Source organism: Chiloscyllium plagiosum, chromosome 9, assembly GCF_004010195.1.
Source record: "Chiloscyllium plagiosum isolate BGI_BamShark_2017 chromosome 9, ASM401019v2, whole genome shotgun sequence".
Lineage (NCBI taxonomy): Eukaryota > Metazoa > Chordata > Chondrichthyes > Orectolobiformes > Hemiscylliidae > Chiloscyllium > Chiloscyllium plagiosum.
The window spans coordinates 46,469,491-46,490,447 of record NC_057718.1 but is presented as its reverse complement, the minus strand read 5'-3'; the positions used below and the strand labels follow the sequence as shown (position 1 = coordinate 46,490,447).

Below are 20,957 nucleotides of genomic sequence, written 5' to 3'. Positions count from 1 at the left end.
AAGAAGCAACTTCTGACATTTTGCTGTGGGAATAGGCTGCAATATATGATTTCTTTCCAGGTGGATTTGTTTGGATGTATAATAATCCGTTTTCTTAAAAATACCTTGCTGTTAAGTTTTTTTTTCTTCCAGCACTTTAAAGTGCATTGAAATTCTGGTTTTGAATCTTTAATTATGGCAAGTGGCAGCAAACTTGTATATTAAGTGTTTTCTGCAGTCAAAATTAGTTATTCTTAAATTCAGATTGAATATTTTAAATTAGATGCAATGTTGAAATCAAAATTAACCTCTGATTTTTGTACTTCTGGCTGTTTGTGCTGAATCCCGTTCTCTCCGAGATTCTGCCTCTCTGTAGCTCTGTACAATAACCTTTATCTATTTGGAGTAGTTGGTGTTTGTTTTGTCGTTTATTCATTTGTTTGTTATTGTTTGCTACAGTGGTTATTTGGGGTTGCAAAAATTTCACTTTCAATCACCCCGGAAATTTATAAGAGGAAACAAATTTCAATAACTTCCTGATTCACTGATTGGAGAGGAGAGCTGTCCCCAGGCAGTGAGTCTGGGAATGGTCAAAAGTGGAAAATTCAGAATGCCCTTTATTCTACCTTCAGATTCTCAAATCCACAGGATTCTAGGTAACAATACAGAATATTATTATTGCAATGCATTACAGTAAAGTCTCACGTTCTGCATCTTTGCCATTCCTGAATTTGCTAACCCACATGAAGCATTCTTCCCCTTGTATCCGTGTTCGTGTTCTGATTTTTATGGGTCACAAATGTCAGTTTGATTTTCTAAAAGGAAAACTGACAAATAACTGGCATCATATGGGAAATAAAGGGGTCATTGTGGGATAAACTGTATCCAGCTATGTCATTATAAGATGTTATCATACGACTTACTGTTGTTTTGATCTCCGGCAAGATACCAATTGATGATTGTCTCCAGACTTGAATGCACCAAAATATTCAGATCTCTTTTCATTGTTTTGTAATTTATATAATCATCAGCTTGCACATGTTTGATTCTGCAGTCTCTAGCTAATATTGGTCACCGTGTGCTGATCCCCATCTTGCAATCAGCTATTGCTTTCCTGTGGAACTGTGATTCAGATTGTTATTCTTCTAATAGCTGGCCAGATCTGCAGGGGCAGGTTTTGCTCTCCAGGTGTGTGTTTTCTGCTTTAAGAATGATATAATATCTGCACTTTTAGATTTTATTTTACAAATAAAGCAATCAATCTCTGAGCTTCTTAATATGCATGAATGTGCCTTCTTATCACCATATTAGTGGCATTTTTTGTTTCACCGATTTAGCATAAGTGCCCTTACAACATAATGTATGCACTGTTTCATAATGGCTTGCATCTTGGATGACTTATTTATATCCTTAATATATTCATCTGATGTCTACCAAAAATCCAAATGATAAACCAGTGTACCCTTTATTACAGTTTATCAGAACTTTTCAATCAGCTTAGTAAAGGGTATTCCTTCCTATCTATATAATAGTTCCAAATGGTTTATAATGAATACTTTTTAATTAAGTTCATTAATTGATTATTTATTTTGTGTTTTAGAATGGAATTATAAATTTTGTAGACCAGCTTAAAAATTATTTGTGTGCAAACCAAATTTAGCCTATCGTCTGATGCAAAAGTCCTGAATATTCTTAACAACAGTATATTTCTGGCTTAGTCAAAATGCATTTGAGTCCTGATTGTTGAAGTAACATCCTTGACCTCTGAGCCCATTGTTTTCACCAGGGGAAAGTGGAGATGGGCTGTAGTTTGTGCATCTGCATTTTATGAAGGTGGATACAAATTAAATTGCAGCTGCCTTTAAACAGATCCAAATTTCAACAATGAAATTTACAAATCAGAATTTACAGACCTTACAGGTCACTATCTAAAAATGCTGCAATTATTTGAAGAGGTAGGGTACCATTTGGAATTGTTAGAAGTAGGCATGCATGTGCATTAAAATGTGGATAATGGCATTGAAATGGTCAAGCTGTTAAGTAAACAGTTAAAGCACTCAAATTTCCAAGCATTAATTTTTTGAAAAAGTTGCTTGCAGTGTTTAAAAAATTTGTTTGCTATTTCACTCTATCTGTTGATGTTAGCCTATGGATATCATTTTTTAATTTGTGCTGTATTGCTAATTTCACAATCTACCATTATCACAGTGTGATGCATATCAGTTCAAAGTTTGATTGATGGCTAAGTGTTATGGAGTTTTTGAGGTGGAGCTATGAACACGTGCTTCTTTTCATAAAGAATTAAGTAGCTGAAGTATGTTAACTGTGTAATAAATGCTTTATTTTATGCAATGAACTTTAAAATAGTGAATTCTTAATAGATACTTAAGAATTTTGAGAAGATTTGTAACTCAGGTTGAGGTTCTGGATGTAAGTTTGTTCGCTGAGCTGGACCCCATTTACCACCCGTTGAGAAAAAGAACAGGAAATGACATCACCACAGGAAATGACATCACAAACCCAAGGAAATTTAAACACAATTAGAAAGCAGGTCATAACACCAGTGCTTCACCAGATGCTCATTGATGATGTTACCTAGTATGGTGACAAAATGTGAAAACAAACCATCCGCCTCTGAGCAGAGTTACATCCAGATATTTAAGAACTTTAATTCACATGACGTGGATCCTGAGATTGATTCTGAGGTGAGTTGTTATAAAGGATGTAAGATCAATCATTTGTGGGAACTCGGTGATGAGTTGACAGTAGGGACTATCAGAGTTGATGGAGGAGTATATATTAGCAAAGAGGGCATGAGGGACTATGGGGGTAGGATTAGGTGACATGAGGAGTATTTGGTCAGAAATAGGGCAGTGGTATAGATATGAAGGCGTTTTTTCTTCTTATATTGTTACTCCAAGAGTAGTGAAGCCTCAGATCAGAGACGAGTGCTACTCATAGCCTGTTGGCAGCTCTAATTATTGTCTCTGCATTCTTTCTGAGAGTGGCGGTCCTGACTCAATTTAATACCTATTCCATAATGAAAATGAGGCACTGTATCCTCAATTGGGTTTGAGAAGCAGAACGCTTTCCTGATTTTGGAATTGAAAATTCAAGCTCTAGTTTATACATAGAAACCCTTCATTAGATGAATAATGCTTCATTTATACCATCATCTGAATAGCTCCACCCAGTGTGATGTCACCATCATTGTGACATTGTTAGAAATACGAGCAGGTGAATTTCAGATTAAGTATGTCCTAGAGCAGGAGCAATTCCTGCAAGCATGTAGCAGAGGGGTTAAAAACATGTAGAATGAATTTTATGCAATATACCTGCTTTGAATTTATCACTAGCTGCTAGACTATACCTAAGCTGCTGACATCACCCATCAGTAACATCATTAAAAGGTGAGCACGAGTTGAGGTTTCTAAAGTTGGTGTAATGGCCTGTTGATATTTTATCTCCTTTATTCTTCATAGAATCCCAACAGTGTGGAAACCGGCCATTTGGCCCAACAAGTCCACACTGACCCTCTGATAATCATAATTTGATAAATGTTGAATGATTCATATCACTGTTAGTGTAGGTATCAACTTGCATTCTTTTTGTTATTCCTTGAGCTGAATACTTTGTGCGTAGGAATACAGAATGGTGGTGCAGAAATGCATGGAAATAGCCTTATTCCAAGAAATACTGTCATTCTACGAAGTGTTCTAATTTGGAGATATTGTAGAAAAAAATATCTAATATGTAATAGTTTAGTTAAATCATCTATATGACAACATATAGAGTTTAATTCTTAATCTTAAAATAGAATATTCTGTTTTAACTCATCCCTCCACTTAAAAAACAGCAGTTATGAAATTGGTCTTAATGAATAACTAAATCTCCTGTTGGGAGTTGACTTTCTTTTGGCTACTGGCCACTGTGCAGGAGAAAGGAAATTGGAGATTCATGATGCCCTTATGTTGGATAAAGATTTTTGGCATTTCCCTGGAGGAGCATTTAAAGAAGGAAGGGTTGCCTCCTTTCTCTCTTTCCTGCTTTATATAAGTTTCATTGGTTAAAATGGAAATTTAAATGCACTTCAACCATTGGGAGTTTTGAAAATCATTGGAAGTTCTTTCTCTTTAGTTCTTCACCCAAAGACAGATCTGCTCTGAGATACCCAAGGAGACTGTCCTGAATCCAGACGACAGCAAAGTTAGGGGGAATAGGTTTCTGTTCTCAGCAGCCAAGAATCCTGAAGGCTGTGTTGCCTATCTGGTTCCAAAGTGAAGGATTGTAGATAGGATTGAAAACAAATTATTGAGGCCAGTTGCCTGAGCTGGGAATCGAACTCCGGTCCCTGGTGTTGTGAGGCAACAGTGCTAACCACTGAGCCACCATGCCACCCATTTGTAAGTTTGAGAACATGTTATCCTGAGGGCATAAGGAATCTGCAAGGGATTAGATTAGATTAGATTAGATTAGATTACTTACTTACTTAGTTAGTCAGACTGAATGAATACAAATTTGACTTGAAAATAGGAGCCAGAGGGTGGTGGAGAGTTGCTCTTCGAACTGAAGGCCTATGACCAACGGTGCGCCATAAGGATTGGTACTGGTTCCATTGCTTTACATTATTTATATAAATGACTTGGATGTGAATGTGGGAGGAATAGTTAGTAAGTTTACAGATGACACCAAAATAGGTGGTGTAATGGACAGTGAAGAAGATTATCTCTGAGTACAATGGGATGATGATCAGATGGGTCAATGGATTGAGGAGTGGCAGGTGGAGTTTAATTTCAATAAATGTGGAGATTTTGCATTTTGATAAGGCAAATCAAGGCAGGACTTACACACTTAATGGTAGGGTGCATCCGAGGAGCAGGCATAAGCCCTTCATCAGAAATGAGGGGGTGGCCTAAAGGGGCTGAGAGATAAATGGGAAGGGGGTGGAGCTGGGGTGGAAGGTGGCTGAGAATGAGATAGGTAGGTGAAGTTTGGAACACTTGCCTTCATTGGTCAGTGCATTGAGTGTAAGGGTTGGGAGGTCATGTGGCTGTACAGGACACTGCTCAGGCCACTTTTAGAATACTGCTTACAATTCTGGTCACTCTTCTATGGGATGGATGTTGTTAGACTTGAAAGGGTTCAGATAAGATTGACAAGGACATTGCTGAGTTTGGAGGATTTAAGTTATAGGGAGAGTCCAGATGGGCATGGACTTTTCCCTGGAATGTCAAAGGCAGAGAGGTGACCTTTACAGAAGTTTATTAGATCATGAAGGGTGTGGATAGATTATTCACAAGGTCATTCCCTGGGCTGGGGGAGTCAAACATTAGAGGGCATGGGGAAAGGTTTAAAAGGAACTTAAGGGGCAACTTTTTCATGCACAGGGTGATGCGTGTATGGAATGAGCCACTACAGGAAGTGGTGGAGGCTCATACAATTAGAGCATTGAAAAGGCACTCTGGATGGTTGTATGAATAGGAAGGGCTTAGAGGGAAATGGGTCATGTTTTGGCAAATGGGACTCTCCGATTGTGATATTTGATTGGCTTGGATGAGATGGACCAAACTGTCTGTTTCTGTGCTCTATGACTCTATGGACCAGACCAACCTCCTCAAAACATTTCAATAAAGTAGCCCGGACCCTAACTTTGCCAGTTGTTTTAAGCAGGTGTAAGTGGTTATTCCAGGAGGGATGCAGCTGTCCCAGCCACTTAGTTTTAAACAAAACAGAATTTATTTGCAAGATTACAGAATGAAACAAAAGGAGAATAGAATGTAGACTGACTTAAACTATTGAAAATCCAACAGATTATCCAAACTTAATGATGCTGTTCCAAATACTTGTAACAAGTACCATAAACATTCAAAACAAGTTCTTACAGGAGAGATGTCAGAGAGAGGGAGGATCAGCATAGACCTGCTTCTTTGGGTTCAGCCGCTTCACAACAGACTACCTGCTAAAACCAAACCAGAGAAAATCTGAGCTAGGGGAAACTGGCCACTCCCCTCTAATTGTACAAGTGTTTTTTTTTAAACTTACAAGCTGTTTGTCTGAGGAAGTATCTGTTAGCTATAATCAGACTGACTCTAAAACCCTTCAAACTTATACCTCCTGGAGTCTCTGTGCTTTATGAACCCTCTGGATAAAAAAACCAAGGACAGCATATCCTTGTTAAAGGAGCAGCATTGTCACGCTCTATAAGTGGGGATGTTTGCTGATGATTGCACTAAGTCCAGCACCATTTGTGACTCATCAGATACTGAAGCAACCCATATTCAAACGCAACAAGTTCTGGACAATATTCAGGCTTGGATTAACAAGTGGCTAGTAGCATTCCCTTCACACACATGCTGTATAATGATCATCGCCACTAAGAATCCACTACCCCTTGACGTTCAATGGTATTACCATCACTGAAGCCCCCTATCAACAATCTGGGGTTACTGTTGACTAGAACCTCAACTGGGCTTGCCATATATACAGGTTAGAGGCTAAGTGAACTGTGGTGAGCAACTCTCCTTCTGAATCCCCAAAGCCTGTCCGTCATCTACAAGGCACAAGTCAGGCATATGATGGAATACTCCCCACTTGCCTGAACGGAGGTAACTCGCCAACAACTCTCAAGAAGCTTGACCGCATCCAGGGCAAGGCAACCCTCTTGATAGGCGCAGCATCTGCTTCCAATGCCACTGACACTCAGTAGTCGCAATATGTACTATCTACAAGATGCACTGCAGAAATTCACCAAAGATTCTTAGACAGCACCTTCCAAATTCTCAGTCATTTTCATTTAGGAGGACACTGACTGCAGATCCATGGGAACACCACCACCACCACCACCACCGTCCAAGCCACACTCAATCCTGATTTGGAAATTTATTGGTGTTCTTTCACTGTCGCTGGGTCAAAATCCTAGAATTTCCGCCGTAATGGCATTGTGGGTCAACCCACAGCATATGGACTGCAGTGATTCAAGAAGGCAGCTGACCACCACCACCTCAAGGACAACCAGGCACAAGCAATAAACACTGGATAAAAGCAATAAACACTGACCAGCCAGTGACACTCATGAGTAAAGAAGAAAATGTCTGGGCAGGGCAGGCTTGAGGGTCCAAATGACCCTACTGCTGCTCCTAATTTTTATGTTCTGTTCTGGTGGGTTAGGCAACAATTTTCACTTTTCAGCTCACCACCTGGTTTCTGTTTGTGCAATATGACAACTGAAGCTTAATCAAAATTGTATCCATTTTTATGTCAGTGCCGTATACTTTGCTATTATTGGAATGTGTTTATATGGTGTTAAATGTTATTTATATGATATCATATCTATTGATACTTGCCATAGATATTGCGTATTTTCAATAATTAAATCGGTTCAGTAATAAATCTGCCTCTGTGAGAAACCTGTGAATATGTCTATATCCCCTGTTCCCACTGAGTTTTTTTTTGTTTTATTTATTTGTTCCCATGATGTGGGTGTTGCTGGATAAGCATAAGTTTATTACTTGCCCCTAATCAGCGGTTACACCACATCAAGTTTTCTTTGTAAATATGAACAGAGCAATTTATAATGTGACAAGTTTTCACAAATGTGGTTTTCTTTAATATAGTACAGACAAGTTGAAACAACCTATTTGGCCAAACCAGAATGCTTAGTGTTTCGCATCCACCTGAGCAACCGTTCTAATGGAATCAGTGTAAGCCCAATGTAGTTTCTGGTAACACAACAGTAGCAACTTGGCATCTTTTTAAATGGAACATACCATCCCATTGCCACACAACTGCTCCATCATCAAACAGAGTGTCATTGGGAGTTATTGGAGCAGAAGAGTGAAAACTTGCCACTGGGGCAAATTTTAAGGGGTGCCTGAAAAAGAGACAGAGTTAGAGAGTTGGTATGGTTTAGGGAGGGAATTCTAGAGCTTGGAGTCGAAAGGAAAAAAATTCGTTGGATTCTGGAGAAGTACCAGAGGATTGGGAAATGAATGTGACTAGTCAGCAAGGCTTCATGAAAGGGAAATAATGTCTGACTAATTTATTAGAGTTTTTCAAGGAAATCTCAACCAGAGTGGGTAGAGGGCAACCAGTAAGTGTGTTGTATTTGTGTGTAGAATGGGTTGGACAAAGTATGTTAGTAAATGTTAAGTCATAAAATAAGAGCCCATTGTGTTGGCGATGGGTTATTGGCATGGGTAGAGAATTGACTAGTGAGAGGGGCTAAGGGATTCTTTTTCAGGTTGGTGACCTGTGACTAATGGGCCCACAGGGATCCAAAGGAACCACAATTTGTTTACAATATATAATGTATTGATGGAAGAATGTGAATGTACCTGCAGGCAAATTTACAGATGACACAAAAACAGGTGGAAATGCAGGTGTAAGAGGGCTACAAACTGTTTACAGAGAGACATTGATAGGTCAAGCGAAACGTTGGCAATTGAAATGTAGTGTGGGAAAATATGAAGTTGTTTATTTTGAAAGGGAGAACAAATGCACAGAAATGGAGAAAAACCGCAGAAAGCTGCAATGCAAAGGGACCTGGGGACACTTGTACATGAAACTTCAAGTTAGTACACAGGTGCAGCTGGTAATCAGGAAGGCTAATAGAATGCCGGCCCTTATTTCAAGACGGTTGGAGTACAAGTGAAGGGAAGCCTTACTGCAACTGTACAAGGTGCTTGTGAGACCATGTGTGGAGTACTGTGAACAGTTTTGGTCCCCTTATTTAAGGAAAGATGTAATTTCATTGGAGACAGTTCAGAGATGTTTCACTCAGGTGGATATGGATGGATTGTCTTATGATCAAAACCTAAACAAGTTGGGATGAAATGGAATGCAGAAGAATGAAATGTGACCTCATTAAAACATACCCAGTCGAGCTCCTCAAGAGTTGTAAGTGCTGAGAGGATGTTCCTCCTCATAGGAGAGTATAGGACCGGAGGGCATAATAATGAGCCAATTTAAGACTGAGATGAGGAAAAAGTTCTTCTGAGGTTTGAGTGTCCTTGTGTATATTTGAGGCCAAATAGATAGATTCATGATCCTAGGGAAATTGAGGGTTATGGGAAAATACAGAAAGCGAGCATAAGGAATGTTGGATCAGCCGTGATCCAACTGAATGGGGGAGCAGGCTCAGGAGGCTGCATGGCCTATTTCTTATTGTGTTAAGACCCAGTCTTCAGTGGTGAAGCAAGTAAAATCTGGAATCAGGCCAGACTTCAAATCCTTACAGTGCAGATAGAGGCCTTTTGGCCCATTGACTGTGTACTGACTCTCCGAAGAACATCCCACACCATCCCTATAACCCCACATTTACCATCGTTAGCTCACCTAGCTTGCATATCCCTGGACACTATGGGCAATTGGTATGGCTAATACACCTAACTTAGATAATGTACATGTCTCGGGATTGTGGGGTTTGAGGGTAAGGCAATGAAGTGTGATAATACTGTGCCTTTAAGAGATGTGTTTCTTTTGCAGGGGGTGTCGTCACAGTGCTACCAAAACGTCTCTTTCAGACAGGCAGGTGGTAAACAGCTTTGAGTACTCCCTGGGTGTTTTTGTTTTTTCTGTGGACAAAAGGAGTCATGAGTGGATGGGATAGGTTCACACTGACCCACAAAGAATTTTGGTTTTGCTTTCAATTAGTTGAATTGTTTTTTTCTGGCTGGAGCTGAAATCCTGAGTTCTTTGCTGCTACAGTGAAGTCTTGAAGAGGCTTCGCTTAAAAAAAAAAATCAAATGTGTAGAGGGCAGCCTCGTGGCGAGGTGGTTAGCACTGCTGCCTCACAGCTCCAGGGACCCAGGTTCAGTTCCAGCCTTGGGTGACTGTCTGTGTGGAGTTTGCACATTCTCCCCGTGTCTGCGTGGGTTTCCTCCAGCTGCTTCAGTTTCCTCCCACAGTCCAAAGACGCGCAGGTCAGGTGAATTGGCTGTGCTAAACTGCCCGTAGTGTTGGGTTCGTTAGTCAGAGGAAGATGGGTCTTGGTGGGCTACTCTTCAGAGGGTCGGTGTGGACTTGTTGGGCCGATGGGCCTGTTTTCACACTGTAGGGAAACTATTCTAAAATTATTTCTTTTGGTTTTCTTCCTACTGGATTGGAGAGAGACAACATGTGTGAATCATGTCTGTGTTGCTGAATTGCCTTTACCAAGGGTGTTTATAGGATGCTGCCTATAATTTTTTTGAGGGGATTCTAAATCTCCTGGTTTTTGTTTTAAATTCCCTACAGTGTGGAAACAGGCCCTTTGGCCCAACAAGGCCACACCAATCCTCTGAAGAGTAACCCACTCAGACCCATTTCCCTCTGACTGATGCACTGAATGCTGCGGGCACTTTAGCCTGGCCAATTCACCTGACCTGCATATCTTTGGATTGTGGGAGGAAACCAGAGCACCCGGAGGAAACCCAGGCAGACACGGGGAGAATGTGCAAACTCCACACAGACAGCCGCCCAAGGCTAGAATCGAACCTGGGACCCGGGTGCTGTGAGGCAGCAGTGCTAACCACCTGAGCCACCGTGACACCTCTCTTTACCCCACACTACCACCTAACAGCTGTAGTGTGGGGGTAAAGAGAGGTGGCACGGTGGCTAACAGCGGTAGTGTTTATATTCCCCCCCCCAGCCCCCATGTGTGTGCAGGTGTGAGACAGAGTGAAAGACAACAGGAGTGCAAATCTTTATTCAGTTCCCACCATCAGGAAACACCCGAGTGGCCAGTGACGAGCAATGCCCTTCTGGGATGCTGTTGGCAATGATTACAGAATAAGGGGATGGTCATTTAAAACTGAGGTGTGAAGGAGTTTCTTCCCTTTAGATAGTAATGAATGTCTGGAATTCTCTAGCCCAGGGAGTTGTGAAGGCTAGATTATAAAGTATTTAAAGGTGAGGTGGATTTTTGAGCTATAAAGGAGTTGAGGGCTATAAGGAATGATGAAAGAGGAGTTGAAATCTAACATCTCAGCCGCAATCTTGTTGAATGATAGGCAGGCCTGAGGGTCTAAATGACTCTCTTCATATTTATTGTTATTAATGTTCCATGCTACATTAGTAGGTGATTTTGCTGTTGGGGTGGGCATGTTTGAAAGTTTAGATCAGAGTGTTGCTGGAAAAGCACAGCAGGCCAGGCAGCATCCGAGGAGTAGGAAAATCGACATTTCGGGCAAAAGCTCTTCCGAAATGTGGACTTTCCTGCTCCTCGGATGCTGCCTGGCCTGCTGTGCTTTTCCAGCACCACACTGATCTAAACTCTGGTTTCCAGCATCTGCAGTCCTCACCTTTGCCTATGTTTGGAAGCTTCTCTTAGGTCAAATATGACAGCAGGGTTGTGAAAGATCTGACTGGGCCTCAGGCAGACAGCAATAGATGAGAAATAGGGGAGCCGAGGATAGGTCTTTGGGGGCAACAGAAATAATTACGCAGAGTGTGAACGACTAACTTGAATGAACTTGTATGTAGCTACCTCTTAATTGTCAATTGTTCTATTCAAAAATAAACTAGTGATCTAGCTTTATGATTTAAATCAAACAAAATGTTTGCTTATTGTACAACTGTTAATGAAAGATTCTTGAATAAAGATGGTAATGTTATTAGCTAAAAGATGCAGATACAAAGACTTTAAATAAGGGTAAAAGTTGTGCATGAAAATGAGATCAGTCCCGAATGTCATGGTGGACCAGGCTTGTTTGAAGATTCCTTTTCTGAAGTGAATTGGTTGAAGTCCGATTCCAAAGCTGCAATGACATTTGCAGTTGAATAGTTGGAGGCTGCTAACACATGCAGACAAAGCAGAACAGGTCTTGGGAATGAGTCAAGGCTCTTTTGATTCAATTTTGCAGCATCACATGTTCGGTAGCCTAGTTCAGTACAGTGTCCTTTAACTGGTTTGTGTGGATGCCTACTTCTGTGTCCCTGTTAAGAAGCAGTTCCAATTTCAACATGTTTTTCTAATGTTTTAAGATAATTCACTTTAAGTTGTTTTTGGTCTGTTTTTATCAAAATCAAATGAAATGCATGTAAATGTAAAACTTATGAATCATTGTTGTATAATGCAAAATCAATTATATTAGAATTCCTTGTGATGTCTCTCTTGCCTCTTGTTGAACCTTACAGGAGCTTTGAATTTTCACATCTTTTGAGGGTTCATTGAACAGTGGTGGAATCCTTCAATTATTTAATTACCTTTTTCTGATTTGTTTCTCATGATAACATTGATTGCAGCCACAGCAGGCAAGATAAGTCATGTGGCTTTTGGGTGCCATTTTGTATGACTGCTTATCCATTTTAAACCCAAATTAGCTTTATGTTTTGCAACATATGTAACAGTTTAACAATATTATAACTACACACTTGTGACCAGAGCCACTGTAGGTAATTCTTGGCTCTGATGAACAAGATTGGCATAGAACAGCGGTCTGTCTAGCTGCACAACAATGCAGGGAGATGCTGTGATCAACTGTGTCCAGGACAGCAGGTGGGTTAAAAAGGCAGAGGAGGAACAGTTTGCATTTGTCAGATAAAAGGTCATTTATGACTGTACAGAACTGTGCTGGTATTATGGTAGGGTGGAGACGTGGTTGGAAGGATTCAGATTAGGCCTTTATCTAGGCAAAAGTGAGGACTGCAGATGCTGGAAATCAGAGTCTAGATTAGAGTGGTGACTGCAGATGCTGGAAACCAGAGTTCAGATCAGAGTGGTGCTGGAAAAGCACAGTCGGTCAGGCAGCATCCAAGGAGCAGGAAAATCGACGTTTCGGGCAAAAGCCCTTCAGTCCTGAAACATTGATTTTCCTGCTCCTTGGATGCTGCCTGACCAGCTGTGCTTTTCCACCAGCACTCTAGTCTAGACTTAGGTCTTTATCTGTCTCACCAATTTGCTCATTAGGTGAGATGCAGGCACTTAGCAACATTATCTCCCATATTTGTATTGACATATGGGATATTGGCATGCCCAGAAACAGAATTGGAATAATTCATTAATATCTTCAATAATGATCAACCTTCCATTAAACCTAAAGCCACAATAAGCTTATATTTCCTTGACACCACAGTGTTTAAGTTGGCACAAGACAACAGCCATCGTTCCACACTGCTGAGCAAATACTAGTGCTGTAGCTGTACTGAACAACCTGATCATTTGATCACCACATGCTGTTGTCAGATCTTGCTTTACGTATATTGGCTGCTATATTTTCTAAATTACGACAGTGACTTTCTTTTTTTAATTTAAGAAAGGCTTTATTGATTGTAAAAGACTTTGAAGCATGCAGTAGTTGCAAACGTTGCTATGTAAATGCAGGTTTTTCTTGTTTGTGAATAGTTTGTCTTTCACATCTATAATGGGGACTACCTGTACAAACTTGGCTCACTACAAATGCACTCCTGCCTGCAAAGAGCCCAGTTATGAAAAACTCTCAACTACTATATGCTTGCAATCAGTACAGATTTACTGTTAGCAAAGAATTCACAGTCACTGGGGCATTTCTTTTGTGGTTTTAAAAAAAAAAGTGAATTGATTTGTGTGCAAGGGTAAACAATGACCTAGTGGCATTATTGTTCGACAATTAATCCAGAAACCCAGGTAATGTCATGGGGACCCAGGTTTGAAACCTGCCATGACAGATGGTGGAATTTGATTTTTTTAAAAAAATCTGTAATTAAGAGTCTATTAACCACAAATTTATTGGCGATTGTTGGAAAAACCCATCTGGTTCACTAATGCCCTTTAGGGAAGGAAATCCGCCATCCTCACCTGGGCTGGCCTTTGTGTGACTCCAGCCCTACAGCAGTGTGGTTGACTCTTAACTGCCCTCTGAGCAATTAGAAATGGGCAGTAAACGCTGGCCTAGCTAGTGATTCCTATATCCCATGAATAAAGTAAAAATTTTGGATAATTAATGATATTGCCCATCATAAAACATAAAACTGTTAGACAAGACAGAAAAGAACAGATTATGTCTGTAGCCTTTTGATAAGTCCCATTAGACAATGGTTAGAAACACTTAGACACAGGATAAGCAATTGATATTTCTACCAGTTGAGACTATAATTGAAAAGAGGCAGTGTAGCATAAAGAAAGTTCTACTGCAATGATTGACAGATGAAACCTTTGAGTTTTGCATTAATAAATCTGAGTACTGTAGCCAACGTGTGGTGATGTGGCCAAAAAGTATATTGTTTCCACAGATGGTAATTACTTGTGCCATTTGTGACATTAGCTTCAATCTGAAAACTGACTACCATATAATCCCGTATATAAGCCACTCTACTACTTTATAACTGCTGTGTTAATTTTCAACCTCTCCTAGACTTGGGGTATATGTTTTAACTCTTACAGCCTATTAAACTGTTTCTTAATCCATCCACCTTTACTTTTAGGTGAACCGAGCCCTAGTCGCCGAGAAGCTGTGAAAAGGAAGACTGCAGAGTATTTAATACGTGCAGAACAGATTTCCACACAGTATCTCAGGATCTCCATGGAAAATGGTTCAGTTGGTTCAATGGTATGTCTGCACTCCCTTTGTATTAGGGAGCAGTGTCAAAATATGTCGATTTAAATAATCGATTAAATTTTTAATGTCTGTGAAAATCTATCCTATAACTTGCCAAGGTAATTTTCTTTATATACAAGTGTCCCAGTGATTATTCTCTCTTCGGTATACATCTTGGTGTACAGTTTATGTAGATACAATGCTTGGTTATAAATTGTTAACCATTAAAGCGAATGTCATTTTTATAAAAACTTTGTTTTCTCCATGCTTAGATTAATGTTCTCGGAATCTTTCTCAGGTTCTCAGTCTGCTCTGTCTCCTATTTATTGGCTGTGTGGAAGGCAGGCGACCTGTTCCGAAGTCTCTGCCAACACTGTTTTGTAGCTTTCTGTTGGGAAGGTGCCTGACTAATTTGCCCACTGAGAGCGAGCGCCAAACTGCCATTTGCAGAATTTGCCATTTTATAATTAGTGATATTGTGCTGCCAAATTCCCATTATTATTTAGCATTTTAAAACCATTAAAAATAAAACCCTATACTGGAATGTCGAGAAATTCACGATCAAACAAACTGAATTGTAAAATAAAAAGTAAATGTGAATGTTTAATAAATCAGGAAAGGTCTTTTGAGTTAGGGTCAAGGTGTCATTATATATTCACATATATTTAGTGTTCTCCTTTCTTTAATTCCATCTTTATTTCTAGTGGATCAGTGTTTAAATCCACAATTTGTTCTTTAGAAGCACCTTGTGAGAGAAGATTCTCAAATTTAATTTTGTTACTTTTGATGGATGGTAAGAAATGGTTTCCCAGAATGAAGGATGCTCTGAAGGATAAAAGATTAATCAGTTTCATTCTCAATCTTATCAGGAGATGGCGTCAAGGATCATTTCATAAACAAAACACTTTTCTCTCCGACCTTCTGCTCACAGTTGAGGGATTTTGAAATCTACCTTTGATTTTGAAAACATTATGCAATGTTTTGACAACTCATTGATAGGGATATATTTCTGTTCAATTTTTAGAATATCATCTATAAGAATTTGCTTTCAGTTTTAGTGACTATGGTTATAATCTGATGATCATATGTTTATTTTTGGGAGCTAGTTGTGTGTTAATTAACTTGTGCATTGCTAAATTATGATAAAGGTTTCCAAATTCTTCATGGGCTTTGAGATGTATTGAGGATGAAAAAGGAACGATAGAAGTGCAAGTTTTTCTTTTCCATATTGTTTCCAAGCATTGAATTGTTATTACATTTAAATTATTGCTTGTTTCAAAGTCAAATACTCAATAGTACTTTAACATGTCACTTCTCAAATGTGCCTCTTCTTCACAGAACTCCCTATTTTCTCAAATTCAACCTTGGGAAGACAGAAGCCATTGTCTTTGGCTCACAATTTAATTTCTGTAACCACTGATTCCTTTTATCTGCTTGGTCACTGACAAAGGTTGAACCAGTTTGTTCACATCCTTTGGTGCCATCTTTGACCCCAAAATGAGTTATCAACCACATTATCCATATCGTCACTAATGCTGCTTATATCTCTGCTACTGCTACATCCATCTTGCTGCTGAAACCCTCATCCGTGTCTATGTTACGTCCAACTTTGACTATTCTAATCTGCAGTCTACACCCCATAAACTTGGTCATTCAAAGCTCTGCTCCCCATGTCTTAACTTGCACTAAATATGTGCCCCTGTGGTAGCTGTCTATCATTAAACAACACTTCGATTGTAAAATTCTCATCATTGTTTTCAGATTCCTTTCATAGCACAGCCCCTTCCTATTTTTGCAACCTCTTCAAATCCAACAATCATCAGCGATATCGATTTCTCTCGTTCTGGCCTAGTGACTATCCCCAATTTAATATCTCTACTGTCTGCAGTTCAGCTATCTGTTAGCCAGCATTGAAATGTAGGACTTTTCTCCCTAAGTTCCTCTTACACTCTTTATTTCGTTTTCCTCCTTTTATAAGGTACTCTGTAATGCCTACCTCTTTGACCAAACCTTTTAGTTAATCACCCTAATATCCTCTTGTGTGGCTGTATCCAATTTATTTTAAAACACCTCTGTAAAACTTGGATGTTTCATTATGGCAAAAATGTTGCATAAATGCAAACTCATTTTTTTCAAAATAATTTTTGGCAAAGATCAAACATAAGCTTTTTTATGATGAAGGTTCTTTCTAAGTGGAAGTGCTGAAGAAGAGTTCTGTTCAACTCAAAACTTTAACTCTGTTTCTCTCTCCATAGATGCTGCCAGACTTGCTGGGTTTCTCCACTTTCTGCTTTTATTTTACTTCTGCTATATCTGCAGTACTTTTGATTTATGCTGTGAAAATGGAAGTTGTTTCTTTCTAGAAGCACCTCTTGAGAATACTTCTGTCTTAAGAGTATGTGGCTCTGCTAATTGCTTTGGAACTTGATCAAATGAACAGCTGAACTGTGCATAGCTTCAGCACATGATTTTGTTTTCCTATTATTTGATAGCTGTAGTGTCGATAGGTGTGTTGAAGTCCTAATAGATGCCTTGGTCTGGATGAATTAAACCTCAGTGATACAGGATTTACCCATTGACTTTGAGGGGAAGATTGTTGTGGTGCAGTGATATTATCCCTACCTCTAAGTCAGGAGACCTGGGTTGAAGTGCTACCGATTCTTACATTGCATCTCTGAACAGATTGATTAGAAAATATGTAGGCTCTGAGGGACATAGAGCAAGATAAGGAGGCAGGACCTCCATGAACTACCACAGCCTAGACTGGGATTGAACCCCCAAGGTGGTTGGCTTGATTTGGCAGTACATTCTTAAACAATGTAGACAATAGAGCGAACCAATCCTGTACTGCTATAATCATCCATATATATAAAGCATGTTGTTTGTGAAAGTATGTTAGATAAAATATCTGTTCTTAATTATAAAATATTTCACATCATTGTGGTATATGTTTATAGTCCGGTGCGAGCTATTGTTTAATTTCCAAAGATTCAAGCAGATAAGACTTGTATGCTTTTCAGTTAATGAGAAATATAAGCCTATAATTTGTTTGAAAATGAACTATGGTGAAATCCAGCATTTATTTCCTTTAAATCTGGTTTTTGAAGATTATCCTTGCACAGTTAAGGGTAAAAAGGAAACAGAAAGTTGGTGCCTATCTTCAAATGGAGTTTGTTCACTATGTATCATATTGTTTGTTTTAAGTTACAGCAGCACTTAATTTTGGTCTGTCAGTATTGTGCTGAATGTGAACAATTAAACAATGCAAATATAGAGTATTCCATATATCCAACATCTATGTATATTTTCAGTTGATTTGAAAATTTTGCTTACTGTTCACTTGGCTCAACTTGAGATTCCTCAGGAAAAATCCCTCAAAATTCACAATAGGGAGCAGATATCTGCATTTACCTTGGTTTCTTAGCTTTTTGCCTTTTAAATGAGAGTCTTCTGCGAAATCCTTCAATTATTAACTTTATTCAAAATTGTTAAAATCACTGCTACTTAGACTCAGTCATACAGCACAGAAACAGGCCCTTCAGTCCAACTCATCTGTGGCAACCAGACATTCCAATTAACCTAGTCCCATTTGCCAGCGTTTGGCCCGTATCCCTTTAAATCCTTCCTATTCATACAACCATCCAGCTGCCTTATAAATGTTGTAATTGGCAGCTCGTTCCACATACTCCTTGAAGTTTTTGGTCTGACTGGGTCCCTATCATAGCAGATTGCATACTTTTTACCTGAAATAATACCTAATTAATTCACAAATGCATTTGTTCTATAATATGCTGTAGCTAGGGAAATTGTAATGATGTTGTTCTTTGCTAACAGGAAGTCACATGATCTTTGCTTAGTGTAAAAATGCTACTTTCCATTATCACCATCAGCGTCTTTCCATTGCTGTCGACATTGGTTGGGGTTCCATCTTGCCCTACTCAAAGGCAATGTAAATACTGGAAATTAATTGTTTTTTATTAGTTTTATTGTCTAGTATTTCTCTGTTTTTGGAGATTTTCTGGTGTGATTTTATGCACACATCTGCTGTTGTGGTCTCTGTTTTGTACAGAGCTGGCAATCTATTGCAGCTAATCAGAATAATTTAGTGTCTGGACTGTGTCCTGCTTGACCAAAATGTTTTCTGTTAACTAGTTCTGCCAACTTTTTCCTGAAAATACAACAAAATATACAAGTGTGACATTGAAAAGCATTATGATTGAACATGTGGAGGATGGGGCTGAGCTCAGGAAAGCAGAGACAAAACTGAAGGGAATAGATTCAAATCCATTTCCAAAGAGCAGTAATCTGTCTTGTTATCAAACTGAACAGCAAAGGTATTCTTAATGGGAGACCAGTAATACATTTTAGGGATCTTCTTGAAAGAATGCAGCTGTTGTTCCCTCAATATTCACATTGCAAGTGAAACCATACTTCCAAAAATAACTAAAAAGAAACTGAAAAAACTGCAGATGCTGGAAATTAGAAACAAAAACAGAAATTGTTGAGAAAGTCAAGCAGGTCTGGCAGCATTTGTGGAGAGAAAGCACGGTTAATGTTTCGGGTCCAGTTGTCAGTAAGGGTCACTAGACCCAAAACGTTAATTCTGGTTTCTCTCCACGGATACTGCCAGACCTGGTGAGCTTTTTCAGCAATTTCTATTTTTGTTCCAAAAATTACTGTCTTGAAATTTAATATCACTATCTGGGAATAAATGTAGTCTGACAACCCTGTGCATTGTTTTCATGAAACTGATTTCTATTTAATAGTAAAGATTCTATTGTTTCCAGGCTTCTGATGTTGGAGCCTGCAATGATTGCAAACAACTGCACTTCCACCCCTAACCCCTGTTAAAGTGTAGCAAACCTCAGTGAACCCCTTTGTGCATCAGTTTTATCATCTTTTATGAGGAATGATTGACAGAGAAATTAGGATTCTTTAATTCTACCAACCACAATTTCAGATTCAAATGCATTCATAGTTAGTGTTTTGGGGCCTTGGACAATTTACCAATGGTCCTTGGAGCATTCTGATGAATAATGTTGCTTGTAATCTACAAAGTGGAAAATGTGCTAGTTGTCCACTATGTCCATAGTGAAATTGGAAGGAAGACGTGACTTTACAAATCTTTCATGATCTCTAATAATGATATACACTCAACTCCCCTACGTCGTTTAGAGAAGGAAACTGCTATGCTTACTGGATCTGGCTACGTGTGACTCCAGACCCATAACAATGTGGTTGACTTAGGGCAATGAGGGATGAGTAATAAATGCTGGTCGAGCCAGTGATCCCCTTATCCTGTGAATGAATTTTATAAACAATAATTAAGGACAAGTTTGGCATGTAGGAAAGGGCAGTAATCAATTTGTACCAGCAATCTCCTGTAATGGCGATATGGTAATGATCAGATAATCTGTTTTTGTGATTAAATTTGAGGATAAATATTAGTTATTGGGTTGCTGCTCTCGGCAAAAATTCCAGTGGGTTGATTTCCATTGCTTGAAGTCCCTGACACTGAGTTTAGAGTCACAAACCCGGATATGTGGGATTTCCCTGGCTACTTGCTTATTAGCCAGAATAAATGGACTGTGTACTAGAATCAACCACCTTCCCCAAACCAGCTAGATGTGATGACTTCCATCCCATCTCTCACTTGCTCTTTTCCCCCACACTTGCACCCTCAACATCCCACCACCCCCCTCCTGTCTTGGTCCCTTTTCCCTAATGCCAATACTCTTTCATATCTGCTCGTGCTCTTTCACTCCTCATCCCACACCTAGTCCCTCATCTTTCTGCCGAAGACTTGAGAGCACTTTTTAAAACAAACTTGTCTGAGATGTTTTTAAAAAAAGTGTTTGTTGTTTCTGTGTCCATTTCTCCTCTTTAGATTACTTACATTAGATTACTTACAGTGTGGAAACAGGCCCAGTCGCCTGAGGCGGGAAGTGAACCCGGGTCTCAGGCGCTGTGAGGCAGCAGTGCTAACCACTGTGCCACCGCGCCGCCCACTGCCACCGCGCAGCCCTCTGCCTGCTGCTCCTGCCTTTGAAAAACTTTGCTGACCCATTGCTGCTGCATTATCGTTGAGAGCACTGAGATGTTTGCAGATAACTGTAAAGTGCGTAGGACCAACACTAAGCTGAAGATCTGGGCCCAGAATCACAAAGTTGCAGTACATTTCTGGTTGACCTTGTGGTTTTTCTATATAGACAACCTACTGACCCCAATAGGTGGTGGAAACACTCTTTCGTTAACCTGGGGATGGCAGTGCCACTGGGTGACTTTTGTTGGCAAGAGGATAGCTTTCCCCGATCCTCCTTACTCTTCATTCTCGTCCTTCAGAGACAACATAGTAAGCCCAGAAAATGTATGGTCTTATTAATGTTTTAAAAAACAAATCACCTTCCCTTCTATGAGAGGCACTCCTATTGATGACTGCGTAAGTAGGCCTGGTGTAACTGGCTATTTGCATAGTCTTGCTGTAG

The 20,957-nt window shown here is 39.6% G+C and overlaps 1 protein-coding gene across 2 annotated transcripts in view; it reads left to right on the top strand.

The window, feature by feature from the left end:
- Positions 1-20,957, top strand: part of rps6kc1 (ribosomal protein S6 kinase polypeptide 1) — a 167,759-nt gene that overhangs the window by 86,590 nt on the left and 60,212 nt on the right. For both annotated transcript variants that reach the window (XM_043695846.1, XM_043695845.1), the window contains one exon: positions 14,360-14,484. In XM_043695846.1, coding sequence (XP_043551781.1) covers positions 14,360-14,484 — 125 coding nt within the window. The remainder of the gene's footprint in view (positions 1-14,359; positions 14,485-20,957) is intronic.